Source organism: Terrapene carolina, unplaced genomic scaffold, assembly GCF_002925995.2.
Source record: "Terrapene carolina triunguis isolate 2854851 unplaced genomic scaffold, T_m_triunguis-2.0 Scaffold42, whole genome shotgun sequence".
Classification (NCBI taxonomy): Eukaryota; Metazoa; Chordata; order Testudines; family Emydidae; genus Terrapene; species Terrapene triunguis.
The window spans coordinates 28,381,236-28,399,853 of NW_020664393.1; the positions used below are offsets into that span (position 1 = coordinate 28,381,236).

An 18,618-nucleotide genomic window follows, 5' to 3' on the forward strand; every position below is an offset into this window, starting at 1 on the left:
GGCCTGTGCCAGCTGACTTGGGCATGCGGGGCTATTTAACTGCAATGTAGATATTTGGGCTCAAGCCCAGCTCTAGTACCCTGCAAGGGGGGAGGGTCCCAGAGTTTGGGCTATAGCCTGAGCCTGAACATCTACACCACAGTTAAACAGCCCCTTACCCTGAGCCCAAGTCAGCAAGGGTATGTCTACACAGCAAAGAAAAACCTGCGGCTGGCCCACACCAGTCGATTCAGGCTCACAGGGCTTGTGCACCAGCCCAAGCCCGGAAGTCTACATGACAATGAAACAGCCCCATGACCCAAGCCCTGTGAGCCCAAGTCAACTGGCAAGAGCCAGCCATGGGTTTTCCTTTGCTGTATAAAACTTACACTAAGTCTGCCTTCTTACACAGGGAAGGTGATGGTTTAAAAAGAATATTATTTTCCTTAATTACATCTAGATAAAGTGATGAAGACAAGAATTTCAACTGCTTCCACTTCCCTCTCCATGCAGATTCTTGGCAATTTCTTCCAAGAGAAAATTGACAAAATACAACAATCTTCTCCCTCTCCCCTTCGCTTCCCTTCCCTTCTTCCTTCCCCTTCTACAACTCACATCTCCTTCTCCCATGTCACAGATAGCTTCTGAACTAGTACTCCATCCTTATGCTCCTTGATCAGCCACCTTTTACACACTTGACTATGTTCTTGAAAACTTGTACTCCCTTGGCTTCTGTTACTCTGCTTCTCCTTGTTCTCCTCTTACTTGTCTGGTCATTCCTTCAATATGTCCTTTGAAGGAACCTTCTCCTCTGCTCTCCAACTTCCTGTGGGGAACCGATGAGCTGCGATCGATGCATCGGCAGTCGATTTAGTGGGTCTAGTGAACCGCAGATTGCTCTCCCGTCAACTCCTATACCCCACCGGATCAAGAAGAGTAGTGGGAGTCGACAGGATAGCATCTCCCGTCGACATCGCGTAGCGTGGACCCACGGTAAGTAGGATCAAAGTTACGTTGATTTGAGTTACGCTATTCATGTAACTCAAATTGGGTAGCTTCGATCGAATTTCCCCTGTAGTGTAGACAAGGCCTCAGGCCCTAACCTTGGACTTGGACCCGGACCTGTCTCTAGATCCTTATGTCCAGGCTATATCTAAATCTTGGTGATTCTTTCTGCATAACATCTCTAAGATACAGCCTTTCTATTCATCCACACAGCTAAAACTCTCAGCCACACTCTCATCATCTCACATCTTGATTACTGCTACATCTTTCTCTCTGGCCTTCACAAATGCAATCTTACCCTGCACTCATCCATTCAGAATACAGCTGCAAAGATCATTTTCTTAACCTGTCACTTTGATGTCACCTCTCTGAGTCCACTCATTGGTTCCCCCCTTTCTATCCAATCTAACATAAGCTGTTGGTATTCACTTTCAAGGCCCTTTACAGTCCATCCCCACACTAGCTATCATCTCTCATTTGCTATTTAGCTGTCAGTATTCACCTTCAATTGGCCCATAAGAGTCTCTCTTGCCCAACTGTTAAATTTTCAAACGTACTTTCAAGCTTCCTCCCATGCTACCCCAACATGTTTGGGAGGCAGTCCCCATAAACATCTGCAAGACCATTGCATTACCTACCTTCAAATCTCTCCTTAAAACTCTCCTTTACTGTGATGCCTACAAAAAACTTGATGACTGTTGTTTCTGCATACCAGCAACCTCACTGCCTATTATGTTGACCAAAGCTGTCTCTCTGTTGCCTTGTACTCCTCAATCTGTTTGTATCCGTCTGTTATCACTTGCCTTATACACCTCTACCCCAATATAACGCTGTCCTCGGGAGCCAAAAAAAAAATCTTACCGCGTTATAGGTGAAACCGCGTTATATCGAACTTGTTTTGCTCCGCCGGAGTGCGCAGTCCCACCCCCCGTGGAGCACCGCTTTACTGCATTATATCCAAATTCGTGTTATATCGGGTCACGTTATATCGGGGTAGAAGTGTACTTAGATTGCAAATTCCTGGGACCAGGGACTGTTTTTGTTTGTACAGGACCCAGCACAAGACTAGAGCTCCTAGGTACCATGGTAATATAAATAATAAACGTTATCAGCTGTGGGGGCTTGGCCCCGTTGGAACCAAGAGCAGGCAACTTCAATGCCTTAGGGGGTCTCATAATCCATCAGTTAAAAAAAAAAAAAAAAAAAAAAAAAGGTTTCAATGTAAAAAGTTAAAAACCCCAACAGTACTGACTAAAATCAGATTAGAAGAGAAAGTTTTAAATAAAGCTAGGTGAAAAATAAGATCTCTCTCATGAAAACGGTCTCATTTTTGCTCAATCTTCATATTTCCTAATAATTCATGTGTTATGACAATTGCAGTGTCCTTCCATTTTTGAAAGTTTTTACCAATTTGAGATACACTCAACATATGAAACGGGGAAGTTTGCTGTAACTTCAAGTGCAATCACTGTAAGCATGCTTTTCATTTAAAAATTGGCAATCCAAACAACTTCTACTGTATAAAATTAATAAAAGGCAGTTTTCTTACGCTTCATTAAGGGGAACAAAAATAAAATCCTTCTCAAAAATGTCAACATGCCGTGTCCATGTTTTTACTCGCCCATGTCGCTTCTGCTGTACTCTGTAAGACATCAAAAGCAGAGAAAAAATATTCAGTATCATTGTACAATATTTTATGCCACCATATAATCTTTGTTTTGTTGGACTATTTTTATTATTATTATTTTTTTAAGACTACCTTTACCTTTCTGGATATTTTCATCATATTAGCACTAGTGGAAAAAGTTTCTTAAGATTTGTAGTGCATATTCTACATTTATGATTCTTGGGATAAGACTTCCGAGATTCTGGCTAGCATCAGCAGCTAAAATACAATTCCATATATTTTTTCTACAGGTTTTATTTGTGTAATGTCTCTATTCTAATGGCCTTCATTGTGTTTAGCACTTAATACATCACACTTACGATAGATTTGCAGTTTCATGAAGATTTCTTCTCTCTCTTTGATTAAGGCGTTTATAGAAAAATGAACTGAACACATGAATTCTGTCAGCATCTTCTTTTTTCAGTTTTTCTAGGACCAAATACCTGTTTTAAGAAAAAGAGCCTATTATTTTTTTTTTAAAAATTCCTGCAGTTCTTTTATGTAAAGCTCTGTGTTACTCTACTAGCTGACAAAGTCTGCCACATAGTGGCCATACTGACTAGACAGCAGCGCCCACCCAAAAGGTGCCCCCTCATTAAACTGGAATGAACTGCAAAAGTGTCATGGCTCTGTTAACTAACTAGAGTGAAACTAACAAATGCTGTGCTACCCACATTTTAAGGCAACATTTTTACTCAAGCAATTTCATTACTTTTTGTGGGTTTGAGTTGGTCCTTTATTATGGGTTTCTGTTTAATTTCTTTTGTTATCAAAGCACATAGAAGATTTAAACTTATTAGTTAATGGGTCACTGACACAATGTACAAATAAAAAGCAGCAACCTTGAAGCTCTGTTACAAAAGAAAGAGAAATTAACATTCTAAAACTGAGGCTATCAGTCTTCTCTTTTCTTCTAAAATATATTTTAATAAATATATTAAATTTATATATACATACACTTTTACATATTAGGCACCAAACCTCAGTCACATGATTATGTCATTTAATACCATAGGTTGAAAACTGGCATTTTTAAAAATCGCATTCTAAGGGAATGCTAAAAGATTTCTGATTAGCAAATTCTATAAATCAAAATAATTAAATTCACCTTAAAGAGAGGAAGGTCAAACTAAGGTTATTTTCTTCCCCACTTAGTTGTAACTATTTTTCCTCTTATAGAGAAGCTTTGCAGAATCTTGTTTTCAAATTAAATGTGTGTCAAACAGGACAAAGCATAAGATTAAAAACCTTTTAACAAAGTAACAATTCAACTTTTAAATCTGGCAGACATACATGGCTTGAAACCAAGTCATGTTAATTCACCTACAGAGCTTTCAAGAGCCATAGCGAGGAGATACTAAAAACCAGCTTGAAATAACCAAACTTACTTTAAATAAAAATCAATAATAACATCATTTAAAAATTCTCCTTCATTTAGGCAATGGAGGTCTTCATTGGTCACAGAAATACCACCTTTAGCAGGAGGAGGTGGATATACTATCAACCTGCAAAGAAAAATACATTAAATAATAAATATGAAACTCCACAGAAAGTAGTAAAGCATTGCAAAAACACAGAAAGACATCTTACTTTTCTATAGGCCCGATAAAGACTGTATGTGGCTCTCCAATTTCATCATCATCATCATCAAAAAATTGAAACGGAGGTGCATTTCGCAGCTGCATTTTGGATTCAGAGACAACCTTATAAAAATGAATATAATATTTATTCCAACTGTACACTCAAAGTTCATAAAATTAAATTATTAAATCCTTGTAAGTTCCCCCAAGAAGACAACATGTTCCATTGTTTTAAAAAAATGCGTTGAGAGGCTAAGCAGAGGCATTTTCCTGACAGGGTGGTAATATCATTAGTACCATGGTCTAAAAGATCCATTTAACATAACAAAGGGAAGAAAAATAGTTTTAATTCATTTATGGTATTTATGTCAGTCTGACTGGCAGACAAACTAAAGTGATAGCTCAAAATTCTACAAGCTCTTAGGGAGTTCTTTTCACCGAATGTAAAACACTAATTACATTTAACAACAGTTAAGCAAAATAATTTTCCTCTTCTGGAATTGTACCAATGTAACACATTTAGCTAAAATTCTGCAAAAATGAAATATTTGAACTAAAAGCTAGAAAGACAAAAAATATATACTAAAAGACAATTTCTCCTAGTGAAACAGCACAGTCTAAGCATAGTATTTGTAAATCAAATGACATCACAACTCAGAGTAAAGCTTTGGTCCAGAACAAAATATATTTACATTTTTTATTTTGTTTTCTTTAAGAGAAGAAGCGCTTCCTTTGGAGTTGTCTTCCAAGGATTTTGTAAAGGCCACAAGCCTACCGTTGGCTTCTTCAAATGGAATTTTCACAAAGAAATCAGAAATATTATTCCTGATACCAATCTCAGCAACAATTTTTTCAAATATTGTATTTCCATGAGCATCAAGGCCAGTCTCAAAAATCAGAACAATGTACTGTTCTTCTGGATCTAAGGAAAAACAGATACACAATTGTCAATTTACTTAAAAATGCATAAACATCTATCTGGATTTTCCTGTTTGAAAGTTATTGATGTTAAACAGCCTTCAGTTAAAACAAATGCATTAAAACAGTAATGCCAAAATTTTACAACTTGGATTCCCAAAGTTAATCCTCATTTTCACAGGTGCAGAACCGCCACAAATCCCATGAGTATTGTGTTTTCTCATGTATTCTGAAATATGAGGCACATTTGATTTACAAGGTTCAAAATTAATGCACAAAGACATGCATCTAGATTTGAAAAATTTTGCCTAAGTTTGTTTAGCATGGTAAAGTTATCCTAAATACAGATAATCTAAAATACAAACATGCATAGATTTCTCACTCTAAAAAAAAAAATCTCATAACAGCAGCAGCATAAAACGATGTGTACTGGGGGGGAGGAAGAAATACTGTTAAAGAGAACAGAAAATGCAATAATTGCTTGCTGGCCATATTAAGCACATACATGAAGTATATTTTTGGAGGATTTAAAACAAAAAAAAAACAAAAAACCCTCACTATAATCAGTTTATTCGCCCATGTCTTACGTTTTGTCTAGCTATTTACACCTGTGCAAAGTATTGCAAAATACTACCATTATCATTTGGAAATGTGGAGAATCACATCTGATACAAATATTAAAAAAGACACAGAGTCAGAGGTCCTAACATACTTTAAAATGCAGCATCTTCTCTGTAACTTGGACCTCACTAAAAAGCAAATGAAATTAACCAGTCACCCATATTTTCTCTTTTTTTGTATTATATCTGCTGTCTTGTAATTTCAGTATAATTTCATATCAGTATAAGAAGAACATAAGAATGGCTCTACTGGGTCAGACCAAGGTCCATCTAGCCTAGTATCCTATCTTCCGACAGTGACCAATGCCACGTGCCCCAGAAGGAAGGAAAAGAACAGGTAATCCATCCCCTGTTGCTCATTCCCAGCTTCTGGCAAACCTAGGCTAGGGACACCATTCCTACCCACCCTGGCCATTGATGGACCTATCCTCCATGAATTTATCTTGTTCTTTTTTGAACCTTGTTATGGTCTTGGCCTTCACAACATCCTCTGGCAAGGAGTTCCACAGGTTGACTGTGTGTTATGTGAAGAAATACTTCCTTTATGTGTTTTAAACCTGCTGCCTATTAATTTTATTTGGTGACCCCTATTTCATGTGTTATGAAAAGTAAACAATGTTTCCTTATCTACTTTCTCTACATCAGTTATGATTTTATAGACCTCAATCATATCTCCCCTTAGCCGTCTCTTTTCCAAGCTGAAAAATCCCCGTCTTATTCATCACTCCTCATACAGAAGCCATTCCATATCGCCTCATCATTTTTGTTGCCCTTTTCTGAACCTTTTCCAATTCCAATACATCTTTTTTGAGATGGGGCGACCACATCTGCACACAGTATTCAAGATGTGGGCGTACCATGGATGTATATAGAGGCAACATGATATTTTCTGTCCTATTATCTATCCCTTTCTTAATTATTCCCAGCATTCTGTTAGCTTTTTTGACTGCCTCAGCACATTGAATGGATGTTTTCAGAGAACTATCCACAATGACTCCAAGATCTCTTTCTTGAGTTGTAACAGCTAATTTAAACCCCATCATTGTCTATCTGGAGACAGGGGGCTTAATTGTTCCCATATCAACACCAGTATTCATTAACAGCAATGCCACTGAAATCAATGGAGTTACACCAATGTATATCTGGTATAAGAGGAGAGTCATATTATATGTATGTGTGCGCGCGCACTTTTACAGACCTAGAATAAGCAGGTCCCCGTTCTGAAATGTTTATAATCTAAATTAGGTTTATAATCTAAATTGACAAAGAACCAAAAGGATTAGGGTTAAGAAAGCAACATACAAGTAAACTGACTCGAGCTGAAGTTTACCACATACTTTGATTTCACTATTTGTTGATTTTGTAATTTCTTTACTAATAAATCCATCTGCCTTCTCTTACGAGCTGGAGCAATGTGCCAGCTCATCTATTACTATGTGACATTTAAAACATCCACCCTGTCTTTCCTGTCCACCACCCTCCCAAACAGACATGGCTGCAAAGGAAAAAGGCACTTGGATGATACCAGATTAAATTTGAATAAAAGGAGCATCTGGGAAAGACTCTTCATGCTCTCTCCTGCTTCTAGAAATCTGGAGTATCTGCAGCCACTTTGGGAGGAACCAGACTTTAGTACAGGAGTTTAGGAGTCTGTCCTGTTAAACATTACGGTAACCCTAGTTACAGGGCTGTTCCTAGACATTGTGGTGCCCTACGCAGCGCTTCCCCCACCCCCATGGGGGGAGGGGGCTGGCCAGCACCAGGCCTCCGTGGGGGCTGGGGGGACTGTGCCCAAGGTCTGTGGGGGGCAGGAGCAGGCTTGGGGGGCAGGGAAGAACTGCCACCCCGGAACACACCGGTGGCGCAGAGCGGGCTGGGGCCGGGTCACTCCATTTCCCGCCGCCCAGTGAGTGCACATCATGCCTGACCCCTGCTGCAGTCCCCCGGGACATAGCTCAGGGGAAGGGGTGGAGTGGGGGCGGGGCTGGGGCAGAGCAGGGGTGGGAAGAGGTGGGGCGGGGGCTATGAGGAAGGGGTGGAATGGGGGCAGGGCAGGGGCAGGGCAGGAAGAGGTGGGGTGGGGGCGGGGCAGGGGCTATGGGGAAGGGGTGGCGTGGGGGCAGGGCTGGGATGGAGCAGGGGTCGGAAGAGGCAGGGTGGGGCAGAGCAGGAGCAGGGCCTATGGGGAAGAGGTGGAGTGGGCACGGGGCGGGGACAGCTTTCCTGGATGGCTCAGCCAGCCAGGGGATCAGGTTGGCCACTGGAGCAGCGTATAGCTGTGTAGGGCACTAGGAAATTTGGGGCAATTTGGTGCCCCAAATTTCCTGGTGCCCTATGCAGGTGCGTAGTTTGCATATGGGTAAGGAGGGCCCTGCCTAGTTAGTCACTAACTCAGAGAAAAGGAGTATGAAAGTAGATCCAATATTGTTTTTTGAAAGTTTCATACTTTAAGGCCAGAAGGGACCATTAGATAAACTATTCTTAACTCCTGCATAACATAGACCATAGCATTTCATCCAGTTACCCCAGCACAGAGTCCAATAAATTGTGTTTGACTGAAGCATATCTTTTAGATAGGCATCTATTCTTGATTGAAGGACATCAAGAGATGGAGAATCTACCATTTCCCTTGGTAGGCAGTTCCAATGGTTAGTCACCCTCTGTCAAAAATCTGTGCCATATTTCTAATTTGAATCTGTCTGGTTTTAACTTCCAGCCATTGGTTCCTATTATACCTTTCTTCACTGAAAGAAAGAGCCCTTAGTACCCAGTATTTTCTTCCCATGAAGATAACTGTGTGTAAGTACCAAGTCACCTCTGATCTTTTTGATAAATTTAACAGATTGAACTGCTTCAACCTGTCACTGTCAGGCATTTTTTCCAGCCCTTCAATCATTAGCCAAACCGGCACATCTTTTCATTCTTTCCCTAATGAAAAGAACATGAGGGCCCAGAATGAAAGTGAATGAGTGATTTTTTTTGTGGTAATGAGTTTCACAGATTGGCTGTGCACTACACTGAAAAAACAAACAAACAAACAAAAACACATACACCACCCACACAAAATTCTGCAGAAGCAAGTCCCAGAGCCCAGGTCAACTGACTGTCTTGTGGTGCTCGCACTATGGGGCTAAAAATAGCAATGCAGACATTCTTGCTCAGAATGGAATCTTGGCTCTGCAACCCCATAGGTGGGGTTGGGTGTTGGAGCCCAGGTCGGAACATCTACGCTGCTATTTTTAGCCCTGTAGCATGAGCCCTAGTCAGTTGATTCGGGCTCTGAGACGCCCTGCTGTGTGTTTTTTCCCACCTCCCCCAGTGTTGACACACCCTAAAATAGAGAATATTTTGGGGGAGTTTTAAAATTTGCTACTAAACTGTTCAGTATGATTTAGTAGCAATCTGATGTATACTATATAACCCAAATAAGATTGAGATGATGTTCAAAGGATCCTCAAACCAACCAGCAAAAATAGCGGACATATCAGCATACCATGAAAGTTGAGAGTATTGGCTCATTCATTTCTAAGGTTTGTGACAAGGGGAGTCTTGTTGGTTCCCCTGTTGCTACTGGATTTTCAAGTAGCAGCAGACGTTAAATGAGTTTTGGTGGTATTGTTTGGGCTTAGAACGACTGAGGTGATTAAGAGCTACTGATATTACATGTCTGGATGCCCTTTCAAGTTTTTAAAAGTGCATTTTATGGAACAATTTGTAATATAATATATAAACAAAGTACAAACATAGGAAGAAGTTTATGAGAAACACTTGTCACTCATTAGGAAACACCTTGGTAAGCCACTTGTAAACCCAATTCGCTAAGCAACATGTGATTTATCCAAGTGGTTTCTGAAGCACCTATCTCTGTGGTACCTAAATTTGTCATCCCTAACTTTTAAGAAACACTTTTCAAATCACGCTTCTCCACTTATGTGTTTTCAATCTTCTTAAAAATAAAGTGATTATTAAAAAAGTTATCTTTGGTTGACAAGGGCTCAAACTATGCAGGTATCCAGAGTAACTCCAGATGTTAGGAATCTGTCTAATATGCCCTATGGGAAATCACGAGGGTCATCTCTGAGTGAGAGGCTGAAATGGTCAAGAAAGAAAAGTAGGTTTTAACCTACTATTATTTATTTTATATTACAGACTTAAGAACTATGCAGAGATTAATCTCATATTTAGTGTCTATATGTCTAAATAGTTTTACAAGCTAGCACTTTCAGCAGCAAAAGTAACCTGTGAGAATTTCTGTTCACAGCTGATGGCTATGGATCATTGTTTACCTTTTCCAAGCAGTTTCCATGGAAACAAACTGCACTGGGAATAAATTTTTATATTTTTTGTTAAAGACCTAGGTTACTTAATTCTCAAAATAAATTGTCCCCACACATTCATCCTTTTGGAGTCATGCACTCAAATGCATACATTCTGAATGTTAACAGTAGTTAAGCCAAGCTTCCAGATCTACTCCCAGGGGTGAACCATTACAGCTTCTGACAAGACTGCAGCATTCTACACCCTGACTTTGCTTAGCAGTTGACATACAACATTCCCTAGCTCCTCGGGGTCAGAATAAGGGAGACGATTGCAAAACACTGCAACATTAAGTGGTGTCACTGCCTGACTGCTCACCTCCTTGCCCTGAGATACTGATGGAGGGGACTGGCTGATGCAGGGTGGGGTCTGCTGCAAGACTAAGTTTAAACAGCTTCCACTGCTATTTGCTGGTACTACTCTGTTGCTTTTTGTGCTTTTGTTTTATAAAAAGCATGGTACCAGCATGTACCAATAGCCCTTGGTTTAGTGGAAGAGGTTCTCAGAAATAAGTATAGGTTTTTAAAGCTCAGTCTCACCCCAAATGGGGGAGAGTTGGCAGGTAGCATACTAGACTTAACCCATAACTTTAAGAACTAAAAACTGAACAGAACAAATTAAAAAACAACAAACAACAACAACAACAAAAACACAACACCTTTAAATCTGGTAAGCCATCAGCAGTTCTTTGTAAACCCACCACCAACAGGATTTAAGGTACAGCTCTCCCTCTTGGCTACCTCCTTTTAAAAATGGGATTTCAGTGCCTTTTAGGCATATGCATAAAGGCAAACAACTCTCAAATACATAACTACTTTTAGTAGTGATTCTATATCTGCCTGGCTTGGCATACAACTCCAAATGTGAAGACCTATGCTGGCAATTTCATAAAGGAAATACTTATTTTCTCTGATCAGACCTTTGCTGCCATGAAAATAGGAATCTTCTGACAAGCTCTAATTCTCAGCTTCTGGTTTCCAGTCTCCATTTCCACATATACTGAACAAGGAAAGGGTTTAAAATATTGACGTGTTCAAAAACTAAAATAGATGCTTCCTCTTACCACAAATTTTCAGTTTTTATGGAAAGGGGACTGGAAAGGGGACTATTAGTCACCAGTTGAGAGGAATCACTAAAAATCCATTTCACTGCTCAGCAGGCAAACAGAAACTCCACTTACCACAATACAAATAATAGTGATGATAAAGCATTAGGCTGAAAACCAGCCTGTGACCATAGTCTGAGGAAGAAAGAGATTAAAACACTTATTAAAAATTTGCTCTAAAGTAAATTTTATTTATTTTTATTTTTACTGAATATGCATACTTCCGGGGTGGTTGAAGGCAATTCTTGCATAATCATAGAAACATAGGGTGGGAAGGGATCTTGAGAGGTCTCCAGCCGCCTGTGCTAGGGTAGAACAGGAGTACACCTAGACCACCCCTGACATGTGTTTGTCCAACCGGTTATTAAAAACCTCGCATGAGGAGGATCCCACAACCTCCCGTGGAAGCGTATTCCAGAACTTAACTACCTTTATGGTTAGAAAGCTTTTCCTAATATCTAACCTAAAACTCCCTTGCTGTAGATTAAGCATGACTACTTGTCCTACCTCCAGTAGACATTAAAATTCAACTATATCAACTTTCTGAAACAAAAAATTGCCCGCAATACATTCCAAGAACTTATTGAAAATTTTCTGTTTTGCACAATTACTTTTCCAACAGATGTCTGAGTAGTTAAAGTCCCCCATCACTACTAGGTTCTGTGTTTTGGATATTTCTGTTATGTGGCTGAAGGCAATCTTTCTTCAGTTAACACCACAAGTGAAGCATAACTTGTGTGTTGCTTAAATTCAGTACAAACATACATACACATACATTTAATCTTAAACATATTTATGTAAGAGTGATGGACTGCATACTAGATAGAAAAGTACAGTAGAGTAATATGCTATGCTTTAAACTCAGGAACTCTAAAATGAAATTCAGCTTAAATCTAAAATAAAATAAAATAATTCTTGACTTCCTGGCAAATATTTGACCACATCACAAGATTACCATAAGAACGTGGTATAATTTGTTACTGTTTCTATTCAAGCAGAGGTCCAGATGTAGAAAGGGGTGGTAGCAGTGAAATTATAAGATGACCTTGTCATGACAATTTAACACCCCACATAAAAACTTACTCACCTGTGTTTCACCAGGATTACTGATAAAGAACTAGTTTTACTAACCTGACAAATATTAACAATAACATGTACATAGGGGTGAATGGGAGAATAGAACATTGCTGGGCTGTTTAAAGTTGTCTTGTCAGAGATGCACAGGAAGGCAACAGTGTCTGACTAAACCATATATTACTCTAGCCAGTGATATTAGTCTCACTTTTTTAAAGCACTTAAAAGATGACCAAATTTTAAAACACAATTTAAGTTACAGTAATAGACAAACTAGGTTTACTTACTCACTCCTTTACAGTCATACCAGACATTATCCTTCTCCCTACTCATCTTCAGTTGGGATCTCAGGCTAAGACAGGCAGCAGGTACTGTTTGCAGAAACACTACTGGTAACTTTCGGACACCACACCACTCGCATTTGGTAAGTTCAGAAGTTTTTAAATTAATCTCTCGGGAATCACTTTCTGACTCTAGGGAAAAAAACAAAATTTCATTAAAGCCTATATGAAGATACCCTTTGCAACTTTTCATGTTAGTTTTAATGAGAACTGACAATTCATTTGTTTGCCGCAGACAAAGGAATTTTTAACAAGTCTCAGATTCAAAACTACATAGGTGGTGATTTCTGTTTCGAAATTAAAAGGCTCTATTGTCAATAGGCAGGAAAGCCATTAAACTTAGTGCAAAGACACACTAAATTTATTCTAATCCATTCTTTATTCCATGGAAAAAAAAGATTCCCAGGGTAATTACATTTGTCTCTGCCTGCAGTATTGCAAATTTTAAAATGAACCTATAAAATGTGCTTTGCCCATGTCCTCTAAGGCAGCGGTTCTCAACCGGGGGTCCGCAGCCGCCTGGAGGGGGAGGGGGGCAGTGAATAGGTTTCAGGGGGTCCGCCAAGCAGAGTCAGCGTTAGACTCACCAGAGCCCCCCTGCCGCCTCTGCACAGGGGCTGGACCCCAATGCCACCCCATGGATGCTGGAGCTGAAGCATGAGCAACTGAGCTTCGTGGGCCCCCCTGTGGTGTGGGGCTCCAGGCAACTGCCTGCTTGCTACCTCCTAACACCGGCCCTGCATTTTATATGCAGAAAAACAATTGTTGCAGCACAGGTGGGCAGTGGAGGGACCTCAGAAAGAAAAAGGTTGAGAACCCCTGCCCTAAGGAAGGGGAGTTTTAAATGAAGAAGGGAATAAAGACACACACAAACTGTGATTGCCTGGTAGCTCCTAGAAAAGGGTGAGACACCACACCAAAATGGTACAGTTCTTTAAAGGAGTGAACTTGAGCTATATTACATAGCTTTCCAATTTATAGCTATATTTTATTGGCCGAGCAAAGTGAAGTCCTAGACATAAATAGCTGACATTTCTCCATTTAGATGTAACACAGTAACTATTGAACAACACAATTTCAAAATTTCAGAGAATATTCCTGGCCTCAATGGACAAAACCCTATTGATTTTGGTGAAAAAGGGGAAAATGCAAGCCATACAAGGCCCCTGGCATCTGGTTAACAGACCCAGCAGCTTCAACCAGGTCTAGAATTGCTTACATATCAAAGAATCTATTGATGGCAGCCATTACACCTTCCAGCGTAACAATACCCTGCACTCTCCCAATCTCAGCTCTGTCCATCCTCTCAAAAGATTTTAACATGTTGGCCCTGAATGACAGGGGGAAAAAAGATGGTGAGGGGGATGGGACCCTGCCACAAGAGGAGAAAGCAGTACTAATTCTTTGTTTAGACTGACACTATGCAATAATCATTAACAAATATCTGATAATGGCTGGGGAGATGGTCAGTTGAGATTCCTATAATTGCTAACACCAAGCAACTTACTATGCATATATGCTGCACACAAAAGTAGTTTATATTAGGACATCTTCTCTCCCCTGCCTGTATGTTAGTGTCAACCAGCTTTGACACCTTGTTCTTTAGACTGTAAACTCTTTGAAATTGAGACTACAAATGTATAAAAGTTCTCAGCAATGAAGTAGGAACTTAAATCTTACTTGGTATTGGACTGATATATTTAAAGCAGATCATCATTTTAGTGTGAAAATCATTTGACTACTGCCTGCAACACCATTCTGCAAAGGCTACAAAAGCAAGGTTATTCTAGGACATTTGGCAAAGATGTGGACAGAAGACCAAGAGACAGGACTGAAAATCTCTCTTAGAAGCTTCCCCTCTTTCTACTCACAAAGATCCTACTAAGCAGGTAGAGTGGGATTTAAAAAGATTCTGTCTCTCTTTTTCTGCTGGAACATAATAATCTCTCAGTTTCCTAATTCATCTAAAAGATGGTGGATTCACGGGCCACTAAGTGTAGGTTTTTCAGAAGTGCTGACACGTTACTTAGGAGCACAAATCTCACTGACTTGTCCCCACTCTGAAAGGGACTAAGTCACTTAAGTCTAGGGTGACCAGATGTCCCGATTTTATAGGGGCAGTCCCAATATTTGGGGCTTTTTTTTATATAGGGTCCTATTACCCCCCACCCTCTGTCCCGATTTTTCACACTTGCTGTCTGGTCACCCTACTTAAGTCAAGGTTAGATTTTCAAAAGTCACACGTTCTGATGCAAACGTAAAAGTCGCCAAGACTTCCTCAACCTTGCTGTCCTTTCTACGCAAGATGAGCACTATGGACATCCAGCAATGTAGTTCTCTCTCTTTAGGAATCTTGGAGTAAGGACCAGATGTAGATATGGTGATTTCCTGGTTCAGGGGAAGGGCCAATAATATTTTGGGCCTGAATTTCAAGACTGTTCAGGATGACATTATTCGGGTGAAAAATTGTGCAAGACAGCTTGCAGGAAAGGGTTTGCAAATTTACTATTCTTCTTGCCTAACATATTAGCAACAGGATTTAAGAATAGACGTTGCTGGGAGAATATTTTTTTTATTAAAAAAATATTCAGCATAAGGTTTAAGTCTCACGTGGGACAGGAGACTAGCTACTTGTCTCAATATACCTACTGCCTTTCAGGAACCTGGCAACAATTTCATCAGGATGCCATGCCAATATGTTCCTAGTCTCTGAATGCTAACTCACTATTGCTTGGACCAACTGGCTCCAAAACCAATGATTAAATAAACTACAGGAATTCCAGCATAACTGGCACAGATTGCTGATAGATTGTGGAGTTTCTTCTCAGCTCAAGTACTCCATTTCCCTGAAAACACTACTTGTGCCTTGCTAGTAATCTCCATAGGTCACAGTTATGCCAGTGTGCAATAGACTTCTTACTGCTGAATCCTGAATGTTTTCCATAATGTGTGTCTGGGACTCATTGGTCAGATGTTATTTTCATCACGAGCAGAAGAAATTCCCTGGCTCTCCCCAAGACTGGGGCTCTATACTTGGACACTTGTATCATACGGCTGACTGTTTTAAATTTGATAGCTTTTCCTGAGGCTTTTTACCTTTTTAAGTAGTGAAAGGAGCTATTAATGGAAGCTTGCCTGCTTGCCTTCTGGCTTGATCACCTTCTTCCGGGACAGCAGGTCCTTGTCTCCCCAGATAACCAGATCTCCTTTGCTTTCTGACTGTTTTGGAAGGCCCATCTGAACAAGGCCTTTGCTCTTTGAAGCAGCTCAGAACTGCTGGAACTAGTCAGGCTTTGGAGGAGGGATCTGTCCATTGTTTTAGCCACAAAGCTCTACTATTTGACACAGGGAAGGTGACCATGACTCCAAAAGTTGATAGAACTGTGTCATATACATGACACTTGCCCAATTTTGAGTCCTCATCTTGTATCTCTAGTGACCTGCTAATGATCAGCAGCCCTCTCACGATCACCTGTGTGGTGCATGCCTTATCAACTGAAGCTTACAGCAGAAGATTTGAGGCCTCATATGATCATTTAAGGGATGTCTCCCTTTTTCCATCAATGAAATTCACAAAAAGTGCTTCTCCTTCCATAGGAATTGTCACTCTCTTTGCTACTTCCAATATGAAGCCCAGGTGCTCAGTAGGTGTCTTTGCATCTGAAGATCTGAAAGAACAGAGCCTTTAATGTTACGCTAGGGGGCTGGTTTCTTGTATGGGATATTTCATTTATTGTCAATTATTACTATCACATGGGGGTGGAAGGGCAGCACGTGGGGCCCTAAAGTCAAGAACAGTATAAGGTCCAAACACTTCCTGGAATTCCAGAATACGTGCCATCCTTGACAAGTATGGATATGTTTATGTGCAGTTTGACACTCTGGACACTGGGCGTCTGGACTGACATACTAAACTTTCATCCTCATTTTCATCGGGAAAGATAGCTCAGTGGTTTGAGCATTGGCTTGCTAAACCCAGGGTTGTGAGTTCAATCCTTGAGGGGGCCACTTAGGAAGCTGGGGCAAAATCAGTACTTGGTCCTGCTAGTGAAGGCGGGGGGCTGGACTCAATGACCTTTCAGGCTCCCTTCCAGTTCTATGAGATATACACATTGGTCAGTGGAAGAACAGAAAAGCAGAGGAGATAAAGGATTGAAATATATATTTATATTTTAATCTTTTATCTCCTCCGCCTCTCTGTTCTTCCACTGACCAATGTCACCCAAGTAAACCTGGTGATAAGATGGCCATTTCTTTCTCTAATGATAGATGAAGACCTGTTAGTGCTATATGGGAACAGGAGCAAGGCTAGTAAGACCCGGGTGTTTTTGCAAAGTGGAGAGAAGAAATTTGAGACAGTCTTCCATGGAGATACATACAAATACATAGTTAAAACAAGTACAGAGAGAATGTTCAAAACCACAGCTTTTCCCTGTGGAAACCTAGTCAGTATTATGACTTCATGCTCCAAGGAAAATTTCAAAGATCCAAGGAAAAGAAAAAAGGTTTGATTAAATACTTACTCAGCAGGATATATCCCTAAATCTAAATTATGACTACAAGGTTGAAGAAGATAAATGAACTGTAGATACAGGCTAGACTGTAATAAAACCTGTAATAATTTACTGAAAATAAAATTCACAAGAAATTTTATCTTGAAATATCTGAAGTTGTTTGAAAACTAAATGTGGTCTCAGATTATGAAGTAATAATAAGAGCTGGCTGGTAATTTTTTTGTCCCCCAAGAAAAAAAAATCAATTTTTTTATTTTCTAATTGAAAAACTGACTGCTGAAACAAAATTTTGAAAAGAGTTTTCAGGTTTTTTAAAAAAACGAAAATAAATTTTGGGGTGTCAAAAATTGACGTTTCCCAGGGAAATTTGTTCTGTCAAAATAGTCATTACAAACAAAAAAACAAAACAAACAAAAAAACCAAACAGGTGGAAGCTTTTCTTTACCACGTCTAATAAGATTTCTGATGAAAAGGAATATCCAGATCTCGTTTCATATATGAAGGTGATGATTCCTGAACTACTGAATGTATATTAAGAGACTTTCCTTTACAAATGTCAAAGTGTTACGGTCCCCATCCAGCAAAGCACATGCTTAACTTTAAGCACTTGAGTAGTTCCACTGACCAATGCTTAAGTTCTTTGTGGTATAGGGCCTTATTGCATATATCGAGGAAGAAACAAATGTGGAAATACTGAACCATTATCATTTGTCAACATTTACATGAAAGTCTTTCACAAGAATGACTATTTCATAAGGAGGGAAACCTTATTTTCCCCAGAACTTAGCTTTGAAACATAGTCAAAAAGAGTACAAAGATTAGGAGAGGAAAACAGACTTTATGCATAAAGGGAATATCTGCAGCCTTATGATTCCCCAAATTAAGTCACTAACAATTAATAAAAAAAAAAAAAAGTCCTACCTCCTCTGGGACATGAAATATGCAAACTGTTCGCTAGACAAAAGAAAAGGAAAAAAATTCTGAAGAAGATGAATTGGGTGCAGATAGGGAGGATAACCAGCAACCAAAACAATAATTTACTCTCTTGCTGAGCTTGCTATTTTCATCTTGTTGAAATGAGCTGAGAACGTGTTAAAAGGTATAGGTATAAAAAAGTGTTGCTAGTATCATCCTTGCCAGGTGTGACTGCAACCCCTCTCAGAGGAAGATGCACGCCAACAGTCACTATTACAACTAGGAAAAATCTATGATCATGTAATTGTGTCTATTCTACAACAACCGAATGTTTTTTTTTTTTTTGCTCCCGTGTAAGCATAGATTATACTGAAATAAGTCAGTCCCTGCTATTGGTGGACAGACTATTTATATGACCAAAGTTCTTTAGTGCTCCAGATATTACCAATCGATATCAAGGACAATTATATACATATCCCAGATTTTTATATTAGTTGCTGTCTGTGGGGAAAAGGGATCTAGTATAACTTACTGGTGTGTGTGTGTGTGTGTGTGTGTGTGTGTGTGTGTGTGTGTGTGTGTGT

At 39.7% G+C, this 18,618-nt stretch overlaps 1 protein-coding gene across 6 annotated transcripts in view; it reads right to left on the bottom strand.

The window, feature by feature from the left end:
- SENP6 (SUMO specific peptidase 6) overlaps positions 1 to 18,618 on the bottom strand; it is a 152,456-nt gene that overhangs the window by 21,160 nt on the left and 112,678 nt on the right. For all 6 annotated transcript variants that reach the window (XM_026654594.1, XM_026654583.1, XM_026654589.1 and 3 more), the window contains 6 exons: positions 12,552 to 12,737; positions 4,923 to 5,152; positions 4,241 to 4,353; positions 4,039 to 4,155; positions 2,971 to 3,093; positions 2,534 to 2,626 (listed from right to left, as the gene is read on the bottom strand). In XM_026654594.1, coding sequence (XP_026510379.1) covers positions 2,534 to 2,626; positions 2,971 to 3,093; positions 4,039 to 4,155; positions 4,241 to 4,353; positions 4,923 to 5,152; positions 12,552 to 12,737 — 862 coding nt within the window. The remainder of the gene's footprint in view (positions 1 to 2,533; positions 2,627 to 2,970; positions 3,094 to 4,038; positions 4,156 to 4,240; positions 4,354 to 4,922; positions 5,153 to 12,551; positions 12,738 to 18,618) is intronic.